The sequence below is a fragment of the Condylura cristata genome, unplaced genomic scaffold (genome assembly GCF_000260355.1).
Source record: "Condylura cristata isolate star-nosed mole 26May11 unplaced genomic scaffold, ConCri1.0 scaffold00007, whole genome shotgun sequence".
Classification (NCBI taxonomy): domain Eukaryota; kingdom Metazoa; phylum Chordata; class Mammalia; order Eulipotyphla; family Talpidae; genus Condylura; species Condylura cristata.
The window spans coordinates 17,549,885-17,567,386 of NW_004567108.1; the positions used below are offsets into that span (position 1 = coordinate 17,549,885).

The 17,502-nt window shown below is 43.2% G+C and overlaps 1 protein-coding gene across 2 annotated transcripts in view; it reads left to right on the forward strand.

Annotated features, from left to right (window-relative positions):
• Positions 1-1,578: 1,578 nt before the first annotated feature.
• The window catches only part of EGFLAM (EGF-like, fibronectin type III and laminin G domains), a 141,188-nt gene continuing 125,264 nt past the window's right edge, over positions 1,579-17,502 (forward strand). The window contains exon 1 of one of the 2 annotated variants that reach the window (XM_004678104.2): positions 1,579-1,849. In XM_004678104.2, coding sequence (XP_004678161.1) covers positions 1,753-1,849 — 97 coding nt within the window. In that variant the 5' untranslated portion in view covers positions 1,579-1,752. The remainder of the gene's footprint in view (positions 1,850-17,502) is intronic. The other variant, XM_012721985.1, reaches the window with a different exon arrangement.

The following is a 17,502-nucleotide window of genomic DNA, read 5'->3' on the forward strand; positions in this document are numbered from 1 at the left end:
GCTCCTGTCACAGGCGGAGTTCAAGCCAGGTGGGAGAACTCAAGGGAGCTGAAAATAGACTCCTGATGGGGTGGAGGAAGGACCAGATGACCTCTAAGGATTCTGATAACCCCAAGAGATATGATTCTTCCATCTTTGAGACCTACAACCTTGGGTTACTAGGCCCTTAGATGTGGTTTTGTATCACCTTGGATGTGAAGAGTACCATCTGTCCAGACTTTTGTCACCAGATGTAAGAGAACACAATCTGCTCTAACAGAGGAGTCAAAATCTACAGTGGGGGTTGAGGGAGAATTGTATCAGTTAACACTGCTCCCTCTTGCTTTCTAAACCTAAGGTAACCAGAGAGGGTGAGCCCACCCCTGGAGCCCTGAGGCCCTGAAGGCAGGAGGGTGGTGCAAGTTCCTCTCAGTTAGCCTGGACTGCTTCCCTCAGAGGGGCACTTCCTAGGGTCTTTGATCTGGCCCCAGGCATTAGCAGAGGCTGTGTATCCCTTTCGGTTTATTTCCTCTTGTTTTATTTATTGTATTGCTTTCTCCTTAACAGCTTTAAAATCAGAACAACAGCATGCAATGGGATTTGAGTGCCAGGGTCACCCTTCTCACAGCGCCATCAGGAAACCTGGCACAAAGGAGCATTTTACAGAGTCCTTGGGCAGTAAATTCAGCGAAGCTGGTGTCTTTTCCCAGCCAGGTAGATAGATGATCAGGAACCTGGATCCTGGGCTTGCTGGCCAGGACACCCAATCTGGCGCAGGTCCCCAACCCCAGCCAGATGGAGGTCCTTACTCAGCCAGGTCTTCAGCGTCCGCCAGGGGGCTCGAGTTCGCGTCCAGCTCCCAGACACCAGGCTCAACCAGGAGTTTCACCTCTTTCCCTGGAGGGTCTCAAATTGCCTTCCTTTGCAAGGAAGGGACCCTGAGCCCCTACGCCGGGCCTTCAGCTACATCCGGTGTTTCCTTCTGAGTGGTTAGATCTCAGCTCTCCATCTGCATGCCTTAAATCCCATTTATCTTCTTAGCGCCCCAGACTTAGCCGGGCTCCGCCCCCTCTTCCTCTAACCCTCCTCCACTAACAAATCCTAGTCCAAAGCCCCGGCAACCCCCTCTGGGTGCTGGTCAGACAAGAACAACCTTAGGGTCTTCGGAGAGTCCCCAAGCTCAGCAGACGCGACTTAGAACGGTGTTGCCTAGGAAGGGTACAACCGGGGTGGGGTGGAGCGAACCAATGTTAAGATTTCAGGGTCAGGACCAGGGCAGAAGGTCCCAGACTCACTGTCACCTAACTCCTGCCCTGCACCTCTGAAGTCGGCTCTTCTTAATGCCTTTTCACACCCCCCAACCCCCAATTTAGGTCACCAGCTGGAAAGGGCTGAGCTGTTGCCTAGAGGTGGGCGAAGAGCAAATTGTCTTAGGGCCGGCCCCTCCGGCTTCCCCTCGCTTGCAAGCCCACCCCAGGGCTGGTTCGGCTTTCTCCTTCCCCCCCGCAGCCAGCGGGTTCCTCCCCGCCGGCCGCCCCCGCCCCCTCCCTCCCCCCGGAAAAGCCCTGCTGCTCTCAGCCGGCTTCACTCCTGCACGCCGACCTCCGGCTGCTGTCCTGCCTCCTTGGATTCCTGCACGGTTCCTGGTCCAGCTCCCTCAGCCCCACAACACTTCGGGGGATTCACCCGGGCCGCGACCCCCAAGTCTCCCAGGAGACGCCCTTTAGCCGCGCGCCCAGGACTTGCTGAAACTTTGCAGGCGCCCGCGGCGAAATGGATTTATTCCGAGGCATCTTGCTCGGACTCTGGCTCCAGGCTTCCAGCCTCGGACCCGGCGCTGCGTCTCTGGAAGCAGCTCTCGGAAAACCAGGTAATAAGCTCTAGGCGCCGGGGCAGTGCCTGCCCGGAGCGCCTGGGTCTGGGCAGCTGGCTAGGATGCTGGGCGACGCGCCGCTTCTAGCTCCTTCTCTCTCCCCTGAGTAACGTTGGCTTAGCTAGATTCTTCTTGGCTCAAAGCTGTGAAAAGACGCGAGCCTTGCTCTCCCTCAGCCCCGGCTGTTCCAGGGATATTTGTTTGTTAAAAGAATGATCTATTTTCCAGGCACAGTCGAGGTGGAGGGCTCTGTATTTGACCACAGAGAACTGCGAGTTGAGGACCTATCATACTGTCTCAATTACAGAGGACTGCAACTGTGCACAGAAGTCAAACAGTTCTTGCCCTGTCTCTAAACATTGAATTCATATTGTCCGGGGCCCAGCCATTTCCTGCTAAGTGTCTGAAGGCTTGCCAGGAGTCGCCTTTGCCCATCTCTGGTTCTGGCTGTGCCCACTCACCGTGTGGGGATGGACCCTCTGCAGTCGGGATCCTCTGCCACTCAGGGACCGTGTTCTGAGAAAGTAGCTCCCAGTGTGTTGCTAATTGGATCGTGTTGTGAACTTCTGTCTTTCTGATTTAGCAAACATGTATGGCCTTCTAGACTATACAGAGATTTGGCCAATTTGAAAAACGTTAGCTTGTATTTCCTCTGGTTATACAGGTAAAAAGTCCTCGTGTATTTTTGTTTACTTTCATTTAGCCTGTGCTGTGAGATTACTCAAAGTGGAACATCCTGCACAATAAAGTTCCAAACATAGCTCCCTGAATAACGATTTTTATTCTTCTTTGCTGAGACTATATTTAGAATTCAGAAAAATCTGTTTTTTCTTAGTTTACTTTGTAAGCGAAGTCGTCTTATGGGATTAATTATGGCTTATGAACAATGGAAAGCCATATAATTTTATTTGAATGCAGCCTACAAAACTTTGCAGAAAGTGCAATTTGTCTCCACAAATAATGTTACTCTAAGAAAGGGACATCAGGGGAAATTTATCAGACGGCAAAGAAAATAATATTGGCAGGTTCCCATATGGCTTCTTAAATATTTTCGCTGAACAAGGATCCTCCATTTGGAAGAATGACTTGTTGCCTTTCAGCTCCCAGGACTAGAGCTGTATACAGAGGACTGCAACTGTGCACAGAAGTCAAAGTTCTTGCCCTGTCTCAGAACACTGAATTCAGTATTGTCGGGGCTCCAGCCTTTTCCTGCTAAGTGTCTGAAGGCTTGCCGGGAGTCACCTTTGCCCATCTCAGGTTCTGGCTGTGCCCACGTACCATGTAGGGATGGACCCTCTGCAGCTGGGATCCTCTTCAGGCTGTATCTATTTTCACCAGAACCTTTCTATCTGCCTTGAAACTTAGAGTCATTATCATAACCTGCAGTACGCTGAAATTACAAGCTATTCTATTTCCACTGTTCAATTCATTTTGGAGATAATAGCAGCAGTCCAAGGTAATATTATATTAAATTGTTTCTCTTCCTACATGCTCATACTCACCTCTTCAAGGTTTCCAATGCAAGGTTTCTTTCTAAGGTTTCTCCTTAGGATAACCACATCATGATCAATTGCATTCTGCAGATTTATTTGCATAAAACCACCTCATCACATTTTTTAAAACAATGCATCATTATTTCTATAGTTCTTAAGAGTGACAGCATTTGCAATATGCTTTTAAGGCTAGATGCCAATCCATTTGAGGAGAAATTTTTGAAAAAGTGCTTCACAAGAATCTGTGGTATAAAACTGCTCATGTGGTTCACCATGTTTTATTTCTTCTTATTTGTGTGTGTGTGTGTGTGTGTGTGTGTGTGTGTGTGTGTGTGTAGTATCTCTCCTAAATATATTTTCTACCTGATTCACCCAGGGTCTCGTTTTGATATTCACACCATGACTATACCTGGTGGCCTCTTTGGTTTTATGTGAAGCATAAATAGGGTTTTGATAGTAGCAATTTTTCCTTTTACTTTGGCATATTAAAGATATCAACTTTGAGGTAGAAGAGGTAGAAGGCATATTTGCCAAGATTCAGCCTAACAGAGTTTTTCATTCTTTTGTAATTTTATCCAGAAACTGACTTTTAGGTTGGAAAGCAGCTCAGATTAAAATGACAGCTACTTCATAAACTTCAGGGTAAAATTTCCTCCTAGGCTCATTTACATCCATTGGATAGACTAGTTTTTGATCCGGAAAATTGGTCCAGATTAAAAACTGAATGTGCCCCGCTTGGCTCTGATGTGAACAGCGACCAGCTAATTTGTAATCTTCCCCAGACACCAGCAAATCCTGCGAGTATCCATATGGGAGTTTCTTTGTGCCTTGTTTCCTCAACAGAAATTGGTTGTGTGCAGTACTTTGAAGGTGGCGTGGCCACCACGTAAGCATACTCTCAAAACAGTCCTGTTTTATTTGGATGATCCTGTCTGCTTCCCCATCTCCATAATTCTACTTTTGACAAGTACAGTTTTGTTCAGGTACGTTCAAAATCAACCTGAAAAGTCCCCATCTCCATTTAACTCAGGTGAGGAAAAAAAACTAGACGCATCAATTATGGGTATACTTTGGGCTGGAAAGAGACAACCTTTCCCTCCTCCCCAAGTTAGTTTAACCTCTGTCACTGAATGTTAATAAAGAAGGCTCTCCATTTACTGAGAATGACAAGAAATGGCCGCTTTCAACTGAACCAAATTAAATAATAACAAACGCTAGTGAGGTGTTGGCTGCACTGTTCTAAGAACTTGATACCTACTGACTTAATCAATCCAACAACCCTATGAGGTGGGTACTATTATTACCTCTGTTTAACTGAAAGAAAAACTGTGGCTTAGAAAGATTAAATATCTCACCCGAAGTCACACCATTAATAGGTGACAGAAAGGGAATCCAGGCTCTGATATGCTCAGAACTAGAAACAGATTCCTTAGCAACCTGCTTCAGAGGCTGAACAGGGGCCTCCGCCAGGATAGCACCCTGCTGCTGTGTGTGGGGAGTCTGAGCTCCCCCTTACACCTTTGTACATCAGATTACAGCCAAGCCTCCAGAGAAAACAGCGTGAAGATCCCAGCCTGGGGTTCTGGAAGCTCTTGTCCACTGACCTCACCCACAAGAATCAGAGGCTGTAACGTGACAGAAATAATGAACCACTTGCTCTCTCTGAGTAAACTCCTGGGGGCTTTGCCTGTGAGCCCAGAGGGTCCACTAGACCTGGAAGTGGAAAAGTCTCCGAACACTGGTAGGGAATAGCACCTATCCTCTTCCAAGTCGTCCCAGTGTGCAGACCGATTATTGGATCCTTCATTCTTTTTCAGAGTACAAATTAGAATCATAGACCTGGAAGGAAGTGAAAAGTCTGCAATGGACAACTGGGCCAAGGGTGATTGAGTGACCTGCCCAAGTTGACATCAGAAGCTGAACTGGAACTGGCACCCAGACCCTAGTATGTGACCTCTAGAACTTTACCTTTTTATCAGCCCCACCAGCAAGTGTAGGGGGACTGTAGTAATGCCCGTGTGGGCCAGGAAGAAGAGAAAGGGAAATCCAGATAGCGCTGGAGCCAGTGTGAGACAAGCCACACACATTCCCATCAGCAGACTAACAAGCTTCCTGGCACAAAAACGGGGCATAAGATGAGAGGGCCCTGTATTCCCTTTAGCTTTTAGAATTTGCCTGTGGTGTCAGCACAAGGCCAGGGTCCACCTCAGAGTTCAGGGTTTCCTCTGGAAGACCTGGGACTTGACAGTAATTCTTAAGGAATTGCAGGTCTCTCACCTTGTACTGTCTACTTCCTCAGTACTTCTCTACCTGCAAAGATGGACCAAAATGGAGATCCAGGGAGATTCAGAAAGGAAAAAATGAAAGCCTGGCAGTTAGTTTGTGGGTAATATTCATTCTTGGCTGATGGTAGATACCTGCACCGGTATCTGGGTGGTTTCTGCTGATGCTAATACGGAAGCCGATGATCTTAGTGGTTAGAGGTCAAGGGTCATCCTCTTCTACTTCCTCCCTCTACCCTGAACAACCTGGTATCCCCAGACACTGGTGATGTCATCAATTATGACTCTCATTCAAGTTCATGTAATTTTGGGGAGGTTCATCTCTTGTGCATGTTCTTCTAGTTCTCTTTCGTGCTGATTTGGACTGCTTGACTTCTGGGGAAAAGTGAAGCTCCACCAGCGAGAGGCACAGAGGAGCGACATGGAGATGGAGATCCCATCCCGCCAGCCACTCCTGTCCTGTGCTCTTCAGGCATCATGGCAGAAATAGTTTCCTCTGAAAAATGTCCTTCCTCTCATCAGTCGTACCTCCCATTTGTCTCTGATAAAGAACTCCTCATCCAATGGGAACTTTGATTCTTCATGAGATAAACTGATACTGTGGTCAAGGTTAATATAACAGAAGACAGTGTTTGTTTCTGAGAATTCTTTCTCATGGAAGAGTGACTTAGCCAGCAAGGAACTGAGTGGTGTTTTTAGTTCTCATTTCTTATCCAGAGCCCAGAGTTTTAATTACCTTAGAATTCTTTGGGGAGTAGTTGTCCATCTGCTCATGGGTTACTGTAGCTCAACAGTGGTCCAAGAATCTGGAGCTAGATTTCTGGGAGACAGGGACTAAAGTGTCTGAGTCTGAGTGGAACCTCAGCTTCTAGGGGTTATCCTGTGACTATCCTGTATTCCTCTGCCTCACCCACCTAAGCAGGACTGATTTCTTCCAGCTGAGTAAATAAATAACATGCTACCTTGATTGCAACACAAAATATTATTTTGAGCTGCCCAAGATCTCTGCCACTTGTTTTGGCCACTGCATGTCATGATACAGGTATGGATTGGAAGTACACCTGCAGTTTCAGGGATAGTAAAAGCTAAGGAGATGTTGCAGGTCCTAGCTGGCTATTTGTAAGGGAAGCGCTCTACCCCAAAACCCTGTTTTTTTATTTCATTGATGATGGACTTCCATTTTGAAGAAGGAGCCCAGCTTCCTCAGATGTCTGAAATGACTTGGAAGACAATTGCCTTCTTAAAGATCCATTGAACTTATGGATCAGGGAGGGAGAATCAGGCAAACAGTTAATCAAATTACCAGCAGAGGGCATACTTTCCAGAGCAGTTGTCTGCTGACTTCCATGTATCTGGAGGCTTCTGGGCCAGGCAAACAATTCCTGAACTTCTCTGTGGATGAGAATTCTTGTAGTGTAATCTAGGCATGTGCCTTTAGAACAAGAACCTCAGGGGACTTGATACAGGGGTTCACAGGCCATCCTTTGAGACCTAACAAAGAAGAGTTTGGACTCCTCTCATTGCCTCTCTTTCCTTTGAACCACCCCGACTCTCTTTGCTTTGTATCACCCCAACAGTGTCCACTTATTCCATCCACACCAAGTGGGATTGCCAGCAATATCACATTGCTCAGGGCATCTGTATTTGAACCAGAATAACCCATGCTTAGACTCTCAGTAGAGTATTGGATCTGGGATTTGTCTTTTAGTGGTGCCTGAAGGACATTCTACCCAAGGGACTCTTCCTATTCACCCTCTTTCCCTGCACTGTTCATTGAGATGTGACTGCACAAGGTACTATGCAGAATCAACACAAAACCATGCTAAGCTGTGGGTAATCAACCCTCCCCCACTTCTCCCAGATCTTTTCTACCATTGGGCTCTTTTAGCTTCTTAAGCTAGTTTCTAATGTCTGAACAAACTACAGGTGAGAACACAGTGTGGTATTTGACAAATTCAGGTTCAAGTCCTGACACTTTGTTGGTGACATAGGACCTGTCACCAAGTACTGATGCTCTGCAAGCCTCAGTTTCCTCATCTGTAAAAATAGAATAAGCAAAGAAACTGCCATTGAGGTTGCTAGGAGAATCAAGGCATGACGAAGACTGAAGCTTGAAGATAATTATTCATGAAATAGGGATTACTCAATCTGAATGGGTTGGGGTGGGGGGAATAAACACTGAAATAATATGTTCCAGGTATTGTTAGGGGGAAAGGATGTCCTGGATGAACTCTGCAGAGTTTTGTGGACTCCACCCCCTACTCCAATTATTGAAACTACAACTCCCAGAAATATGAGAGAACCCATTGTTGACCCTTTTTGTGTGTGTTGGCAGTACAATTGAATTTTTTTTATAATTTTTTTGGGGAAGATTTATTTATTCATTCATACAAAACTGGGGTACAGGCCAGAGATGCAGAGGGTGAGAGGATTCACCAGAGACAGAGCAGGGAGCAGAACAGACAGATTGACGAAGTACACTGCTGAGGGGAGCAGCGGGTGGGTCAGGAGAGGTCTGCCACGCCATGTGGTCACCTCTGGGGCAGGCGGGAATCGAACTCATGCGGAAGTGGTTTCAGCTTCTTAGTGCAGTGCTTTAACCGGCTGCGCCACCAGGGAGGGCCAGTACAATTGAATTTTAAGTGTGCGGGTGAGGAACCACAGACAGGCAACCCAGTACATATGATTTTATGTACTTTAAATTAAAAAAAAAATTATTTTTTTATACATACAAGAACTGGGGTGCAGGCCAGAGGTGTGGAGATTTCACCAGAGACAGAGTGGGGAGCAGAACAGGCAGATTGACTGAAAGACACTGCTGAGGGAAGTAGTGAGTGAGACAGGATAGGTCTGCTGTGCCATGTGGGTCACCTCTCTGGCCGTGCCAAGAATCAAAATTGAACTGAGAGGCTGCAGCTGTAGCTTGATAGGCTGTGTCTTTCACCCCTGCACCACCAGGGAGCCCCCTCCTTTTCCTTTTTTATACATGTTAATGTTTTACTGATTACATGTGATTTAGTTTAGATTGTGCTTTTCCTAAATTTATTCAGGTAAATTAGTTGGCAAACTGGAGAGACTCCTTGGTCAACCACATGTCTTCATGTTTTGTTGGAAAATGTGACTGCTAGGTTTGTGATCTTGCTTGCCGTAATTCTTTTGGGGAACTGTAACCTGATGGGTGATGGCTGATATTCTCCTGGTGTCTCTCTGGGGGAAGTTTTGCAGGGTGTAGAAGGAGAACAGCTATTCCTGAAGGAGTATTATCCAGATTGATAAGTGACTGGCTGAAAATCTCCCTGAAGCTAGAGTGCTAAGGAGTGCTTTGGGATTGTTCATTGATCAGTGATACCAGCTATTGATGAGCCAGTAAGAGTGACTTAGAGAGACAGAGATCGAGCTCAGTTGGCGTTTTCTTTTCTATGAGTGATTCTTGCATTCCCTCAATTCAAACAAACAAAAAACTACTTTGCTCAGTCGTTCGATTGCTTATTTTCAGAAAGCCCAGTGCTTTGAGAGAATTCTACGACTACACAAAGACAGAACACACTTGCTTAACAGTCGTCATCGTAGGATACGCTCTCTGACCCTTTGCTCTCAGTTTCAATTTTTCCCTTCCCTTCTCTCTCCACAGACACTTGAAGATTCTGTCTTCGTCTGACTCTGCAAACCCTGAGCAATTTAATCTTAGCACTTGTGTTTGCTGACAGGGCACCCAAAACCCTGAATCAGATTTAATGTAATGTTCCTGCTATTTATTTTTCTTGGTGCAATAAGTTTATATTATCTATTTAATGGTTTACACTGTGCAAAAGGAGTTGTATCAGCAGGCACTTTTCTGTAACATCTGGGCAGTTGGAAACATAATACTTAAATACAACCTGAGTTTAAAGCCTTCTTTGGACAGATGGCTAATTTTATTGATTTAATCTTACATTAAGGAATAGATCCCATGATCCTTTGCTTGTAATTCTTAGAGTGAGCAGGAAAATAAATAAAATGGATGATAGTGGTGAATTAGATGCCTATTATATTCTTAGTAATTTATTTTTTAAATACTTCAGTATAAACAGCCACTGTGTAAATTACTTTAATCTCTATCCTTAGGGTGCTTAATTAGCACTTGAAACAATGCAGGATAAAAGGCACTACTCTGGCACAAGCAAGTTTACATTTGTTTTCTTCTATTGGTGGAAGTACCAAATCCGTGATGGAATATTTTACACTTTATCTCTGTGCTAACCTGGAATCCACACTCCAGGGTTGGGTCATTACCACTGGAAGAACATTACTATGAAGTTCATTCTCAAAGGTGACTAGGAAAATATTTCACATGTTATAAAAAAAATCCAGGCTAGAACATTTGTTCATTAGCATAAATTATGTTAGAATTAATGTTTTCATTGGTGAGACTTGTGATTAGCTAGAAAGAATGCCCATGGTCCTCTCTTTTTGCATGGACATGGAATGAGAATCCAGCAAGTCTAGCAGGCAAGCTTCTCTTCAGTTGCCCACTTAACAGATTCATTACCCTAATGCTTTCTGATCATGAGGTCAGCTAGTGCTTGCAGTAATCAGGGTAACTAGCATTAGCTGCTGTAACAAGCAGTTCCAGCTTCAATGGTTGAGCTGCTTTTCATTTCCTCTAATTCCGAAGTCAGCATTCCTGGTTGGGCAGCTCTCCTCCAAATGGTGAGTTAAGGACCAGTCACTCTACATGACCTCCAGCTGGTCATGCTGCCATTTTTAAAATGGGTCTTAAGGTATCATGAAAGGAGGAAAGATAAAGGCGTGTGTGTCAGCTGCCAGTACATGGCCTTGTGGCTCCCATCTAACTTTCACAGTTTGACTGGGAAATGTAGTTCCGAGTCTACACAGGAGGAAATTGACCACCGGTGGGCTGGGTGGTCTCTGTTGTGGTGCATGGACAGACAGGGGTGTTAAAAGAGGAAGTTGTTTGAGAATCTTTGTGACTTGTTCACATTATGTGTCTGTATGGCAGAATCGGGCCTGGCACTGTTTTCATGGCGAGGGGTGTGCTCCTGGAGAAGCAGATCATTAGCATCTATTGTTCCTTTTGGAGTTCCCATGATTTAAAAAAAGTTCCTAAGAACTAAACAGTCAAAAGAAATAAGATCAGTTTGCAGTAGGATCCAAAAACATGTATGTGATTATGTGAATATATGCTCTTAGTTGCTAAGTAGTTCCTACATGTAAGAAAAAGTAAAATTTATCCCTTTTAACAAATAAATGACTGTCGGAGGGTTCAATAGCATGACTAACTGGAACTTCAGATTCTCTCTCCCCTCCACCCCGTTTTCTAGAAGCGCCTTCTATTTGTATCCTCTAATAAAAAGAACTATTTATGGTAGAATAATTTATTCAGTGAGAGATGCATCTTAAAATATAAAAATCATTTTTTTTTAGACATCAGAGGCTGCTCTGATGGAGTGGACTGAGCCCAGAACAAACATGGATACATTAGGTTGAGCCACTTTTCAGTTTTCCTGGAAGTAATTCACTTGATGTTGTAACTTTGTGTTCTCGAGAATTTAAGAGCAGATGACTTAGCAAAGAAGAAAGGGACATGAACAGAGCATGATCTCAGGTCGTCCCTCTGGCCTTTGTTGCTCTCCATCCATAGGTGTTCTTGCAGCAATGGGCGTGGCACGATTATTGCAACTTACTCCGCAGCCAGGAAGGATCTTGCCAACAGGTGTCACCACTCTTTCTTTGCGGAGCCTCTGTGTGTGTCTTGAGACACTCTGTAGAATGAACTGACTCTGCTTTCAGTCACACTTCAGACTGGAGGGTGTGCATTTTGCAAAATACCCGAGGACTGTAGGGCTGTATGCAACTGCGAAGTAGCTGTTGTAGTTCTAGGATTTCTCTGGAATCCCCCCAGCTGTCTCCTATAGAAGTCCCTTTAGGGGTTTCAGGAATCAGCTTAGAGTTTAATAAAAATAGACAACATTTGTTCTGAGATTTATACAAAACCAATAAAAACTAAGGATCAAACTCAACATATAAATGTCTTTATACAGTTTCTGTAGTGGTAATAGATTTTTTGGGTATCAGCTGTATGGCTCCTTACCCAAAAAGAGGATTTTGGCAGTTAGAATATCAATGGTTTTTCTTAGCTACCTTCTTCATTATGATATTGAAAGAATAAATGTAAGAAATACTATTTCTATGATGTCTACTTCCCACATTTTGTTTCATCCATCTTGTCTGCCAGAATAATCTTCTCCAAGTGCTGTCATCATCATGTCATCATGTGTTTAATATATCCTGACTCTTTGCTGACTTCGAAAGTCAGACATTGAACTTCCCTTTCCTGCTTCTCAGTGAATATACTGCCTAGATTCCAGCTACACCAGATGGTTTTCTAGGCCTTTGACTGCCCCTTGGCATTCCCAGGCCTGAGCCGTACACATGTGATCTGTCCCATTATAGTGTCCTTCTCCTATCTCTGGCTGTAGAAAAGCAATGACTCTTCAAGCATGGATCAGCAGACCTTTGTTATCTGAAGTCTTCGTGTACTTAATGTATTTCAAAATAAATTCAGACAGCAGTACACTTCTCTTACTTCAGCATCATATCATTTACTTAGTTCATGTTTATTGCCATTATAAGATATTTTTAGATAGATATCTATCTTGGACACAAGGTGGGAGCTATTACTCTTTTCTCCCCTTCTGTCAAGTATTATGTGACTGGTAATTGGCTGGTAATTTACTGGTGTCCTCTGTTAGATTTGTACTTATATCAACGAAGCACCTTGATATTTTTCACCTATGCATCCCTTCCATTTCCCGGTGGAAGGTCTGGTCTTGCAGCCAACCTTTCCCAGGTAATTGGGGAATGGAAAACGATGGCCTCATTTTAGGCAAGAACGTTTTAACCTCATGTGATTACTTTGCTCTGCTTCCAGCTCACAAATTCATTTCTTTCCTCCAGCACAATACAGAAAACGTGTCACTTCTGTGGGCCAACATTTTTACTCAACCTGAGCAGACATTTGAAAATCCACACTGTGGTATGATTTAGGGATGGAAATGGCCCAGGGAGTCAGTTTGCAGCAGTATGTCATTCAAATCCTTCCTTGCTTCTCCAAAGGCTTTTGGAATTTGGGGTCTTAAGGAGTGTCTGATTGAGTTCATACTGTGAAATATGTTGTTTTCAATATATGGAGAACAGGTAGAATTTGAAGTAACTTGTGAGGCTGTTTCAGACCTGGTTTTTTTCGCTTTTGGTAGGTTAAGAAGGAAAGGTTCCTAACTCCTTTATCAGGAGAATGGGAGGAGGATGTAAAAGTCTAATGTTCACCTCCTCTCCTTCCCCCATTTATCTTTAAAACCAAAAGATAATGAGGCTTGCTCGGGAATAATACTGTTCGTTGATTGCAAAGGTCAGATGTAGAGGAAAGGATAAAGTTAGTCCTCTTGTAATGAGATCTCACTGAGGTCAGGAGGAAAACAGGAATCAAGTTTTTCAGTATTCTTCTTCAGTTGGACTGTGCTGACCCTGGCTTGCTTATGAGGATTAATTCCATAATCGCTGGCAAATAAAGGAGTCAAGAATTAGAGTGTGTGCAAAGGTCTTTCCAGTCTTTGTTTTGTAAGGGCAAACATGCCTGATAAAATAAATGCTCCTTACAGCCCAGCTGAAAGCAGCCCACTGGTTGACCCATTCTCTAGCATTTCTTTATCTACCTATCTATTAGATAGATATCTAGCTATAATAACTTATAAAGCCAATAAACATGAACTAAGTAAATGATATGATGCTGAAGTAAGAGAAGTGTACTGCTGTCTGAATTTATTTTGAAATACATAAAAAAAAATAAGATTTACTGAGGAATGAATTATTGAGTATATACATGACACGCAAATTTAATAAAATGTTAATGGTCAAATCCAGGTGGTAAGTATGCTCATGTTCTCTCTCAAACTCTCACTTTTCTATATGTTTGGTTGTTTTCATAATGAATTGATGGAAAGATGGACTAAGTATTAAGTCAACAAATGAAATGACTACAAAGTTTTACTTAGAAAGAGAGGTTCCAGCATCTTCTGCATTGCTCCCATGCGCTGATGGGTCTCCTGGGCTGCCTTGCCCTCTCTCCACATTTACTCTCTGCTCTTTGCCTGCTCTTTGCTCCATGAGGCTGGTCTTACTGCATCACTCTCACTGCTTTGCTCCTTGGCTTCCTTGGGGTCCAGCCCATGGGTGGTCTCAGAAGGAGAGCAGAGAGGAATGTCGGATCCATTTCTTCCCACGGCCTCCTGAGCTGGCACAGCTGTGCTGGCAGCCGCGGTATCTGTAAGCCATAGCACGTGGACCTCTGTGGCTCCCATGTCGGGCTGCTCCAGTATGGGGCCGCAGCTTCACTTTCACTGTCTGCTCTGAGGATAATGGAGGCAGCTCGCGGCCTCTGGTCTCTGAATACCTCAATATTCCTGGTTGTTCCTTAAAGATGCTCACACCTTTGTACATAGTCTTAATTAAAATACCTTTTAATTAAGTAAATTATTCTTCCTGCAGGGACCCTAATTGATGCCTCTGGTACTGCTACCTTGTAATATATTCCTGTTCTACTAGTTCCCTCCTTAGACATAACCATAAGGTTTTGATTTGTGTTTTGCTTGCATCGCACTGACTGAGGTGCCTGCTGTAAATGTCTCACAATAGTCGCCTGTTGAGAATGAGCTTGTTCTCTGGGCTCAGGTCTGCTGGCCCTTGGATATGAGCACATTGAAGTCTGCGGATCATGGTGATGTGGTATGTAGTGAGACTCAGGCTTCTTAACAGAAATTCTACAGCCCCAAAAGTTTCTGGACAAAGGGAAGAAAATTCTTGATCTCTTTAGAAAGCCTTCATGAACCAAAACTAACCTCTTATAACTGCACTGAATTTGATCTAAATGGAAAGACCATGACCAGCTTGGACTTTCTCCCACATCTGTTAGGTTTTTGCTGGGTTCCGTGCTCTTGATATGTTTTAGACTCTGTTCTGATTTCTTGGCTCTAAATATCTTGTACCTGATGTTCTACTGATTAGCAGAGTTGAAAATGCTTATTATTCAAGCTTACAAGAATTAATTAGGTTACACCCATGGCCTTAGTTTGGATTCCCCCCGAACAGATTTTACAACAAAGATTTGAATGAAAATGATATATTTTAAAAGTAAAACAAAACAAAAATCAGAAGCGTTGAAAAGGGAGACCCGTGAGAAGGAATTCACCAGTCTTTTTAATCAAGTGAGTTATTCTGTGGATGATTAGAGCTTAATTTCATGGGGAAAGTTCTAGAAAATGTTATAGAACACATGACTCAGAGACTTCCCACTTGAGGGGTAAGAGAGCGAGGGTATTTACATCTATCCCATGAGTCACTGAGGGATAGCTTCTGGAAGGGGGAGGTGTTAATTCTCCAGTACATTTAGCCTGTCCGGCCTATAGGCAGAACTGGTTTTTGTGTCTTCAGAGAAAATGCTAAAGCAAACATGGCTGGCCAGTGCTGAAGTAGTGAAGGTTTATGCTAGGTCCCAATAGTTCTTCTGCTGTAGTAGTGAACTAATTAAAAATATTATATTTTCTTGAGGTAATGTTGATTTACAAAGCTCTATATGATTAAGGGGTATAAGATGTTAAGGAGTTCTTCTCTGTGGCATGGTTGATTTATTATGCTGATTGGGACTAAGTCTAAGTGCATGGGAAGGCTCTTGCATAAAACCCAACCTGGGGCAGCAGAACATTTCCTACAAACACAGTTGCAGGCATACTTTCTAGAGCATGGCTTGGTGTAGAATCGATCCTTTAGAGCCTAGGTCAACCAAGTTTTCTGAAAAGAGCCAGTTAATATATGTTTAATTTAATTTTACTTATTGCAACTGTATTGCAACTACTTAGTCCTCACATTGCAAAGCCAGAATAACCATAGACAATACTTGTTTCAATAAAACTTTATTTGTAAAACAGACAGAGGGTCAAGTTTTGCTGGGACCCTGGTCAGCCCTGATTTTTGTTGCGCCTACTACGAGCCTTTATTCATTATTAACACCACTAACCTCCTCTTTTCCTGCTGTTTCTTGTTTACGTGACGGTACTTGATGAAGTTCCTAAACATTCACAAAGATTGGACTCTTAAAATGGTTAAAATGTATCTGCTAGTTAGCCTCAACTAGATGTGGAGGCCTTATTCTGACTAGATGTAATCCTGAGAAAACCAAGTTATCACAAGATAAGCTCACAATTTGATGGAGATAATGGGCATTAAAGATACCCTAAAAACATACAAATAGAAAACCTTATAGATTTGACCCATATTCTACAACCCCAATGCTACTTATATTTTAAAGATGATAATCCTCTCTTCTAAAGAAAAAAATAACACTTTTTAGTTATGCTTGATAACAAGCTTCCCTGCAGTGGAGGGCCTCGTATGCCCTCTTATCTAGTCCAGTTTGGATTGCCAGTTAATTGAAAGAATAAGTCAAGGGGGACAATTTAAATATCGATACATTTTATTTTCACTTAAAAAATAACATGGGATAGGAGATTTATTCCACAGTCTATTCAAGCAAGGAGCTTCTGGTGTGGCTTTTATTTTTTTAACATGGGTGCCCTGATTGAACTTCTTGGTCATCATTCTAGCATAAACTGCAAAGCAGAGCCTTAGCTGCGTGCAGAATACATCTGAATTTTCTAGTCCTTTAGACTTGCAGACATGCTTACATATCACCCCAAGTGAGCTAGCCCCAGTCAACCTAGTTTTCACAAGAGTAACTTTTTCTTGTAGGTTGTATGTGATCCATTTACAAAGGAGAATTTCTGTGATTAAATTAACAGTGGGGAACAATTCCACTGGCTCTTGGTAAACACACCACAACTGTGGGGTGAGGGTGGGGGTGGGGGCCGCAGATGCTCAGGCCTTCAAGGAGAGTGGAGTCTGGCCGCAGGGAGCCTGCCTGCTGTCTGTGTCAGTCTGTGTGCTTAACCCCCAGAGTGGAGGTTGTTGGTTAATTCAGGAAGTAATTTAGGCAGAATTTTTTCCTTCACAGTGCTTTTAAAAGTTGTTTTGGTCTGTTAAAGCAAATTCCTGTGCTCCTGTTAGGACTCCTAATTTGCACAGGTAGTTTTTTTTATAGAAAGCTCTAGTAAGCTTTTGTCAAACTTAACTCTGATAAAGTCCTCAGCTCATTATGCCTTGGTGGAGTCAAAATCAGTGAAATTATTTTCAGTGAAAAACCTGATTGTCCACAAAACCCGTGTTTCTGGTAATGATGCCTGCATGGAAACAATTTAGTGATTAGTAGACTATTTCAGAACTTAAAAAGAGCTTTACATGTAGTTTTACATGCCAAATATTATTTCAAGTGCTTAGAAATAATACACTGTTATCCTCTTCATATTCCTTTGTGGCAGGTCATATGCCATGACCATTTTGCTGAGGAAGAGATGAAGGTAGAAAGAAATTAAGTGGTTGAAGTGGGATCTAACTGTCTGGAACACTTTATATATTTTTATATAGAAAATTTTTATCATTTTGTACATATATACATCATATACATATACATCATATACATCATTTTGTACATTTTCCCATCTCTGTTGCAATCCCCTTGGGCTTCCCATCACCAGATCACCCATGTGCCATCACCATAGTCCAGTGCATTTTCCTCCCCCCATAGTTTTTGATCCCATTCCCCTCTCCACCCCCATAAAATATATATAGCTGGCATATAGCTGTTTATTATTATTATTTTCTTGCCTGGCCTGTTATATTCCTGCTATGAGTGAAACCATCTGGTATTTTTTCTGCTTCTTTCTGGCTTATCTCACTAAGCATGATCTTTTTCAGCTCTATCCATGCT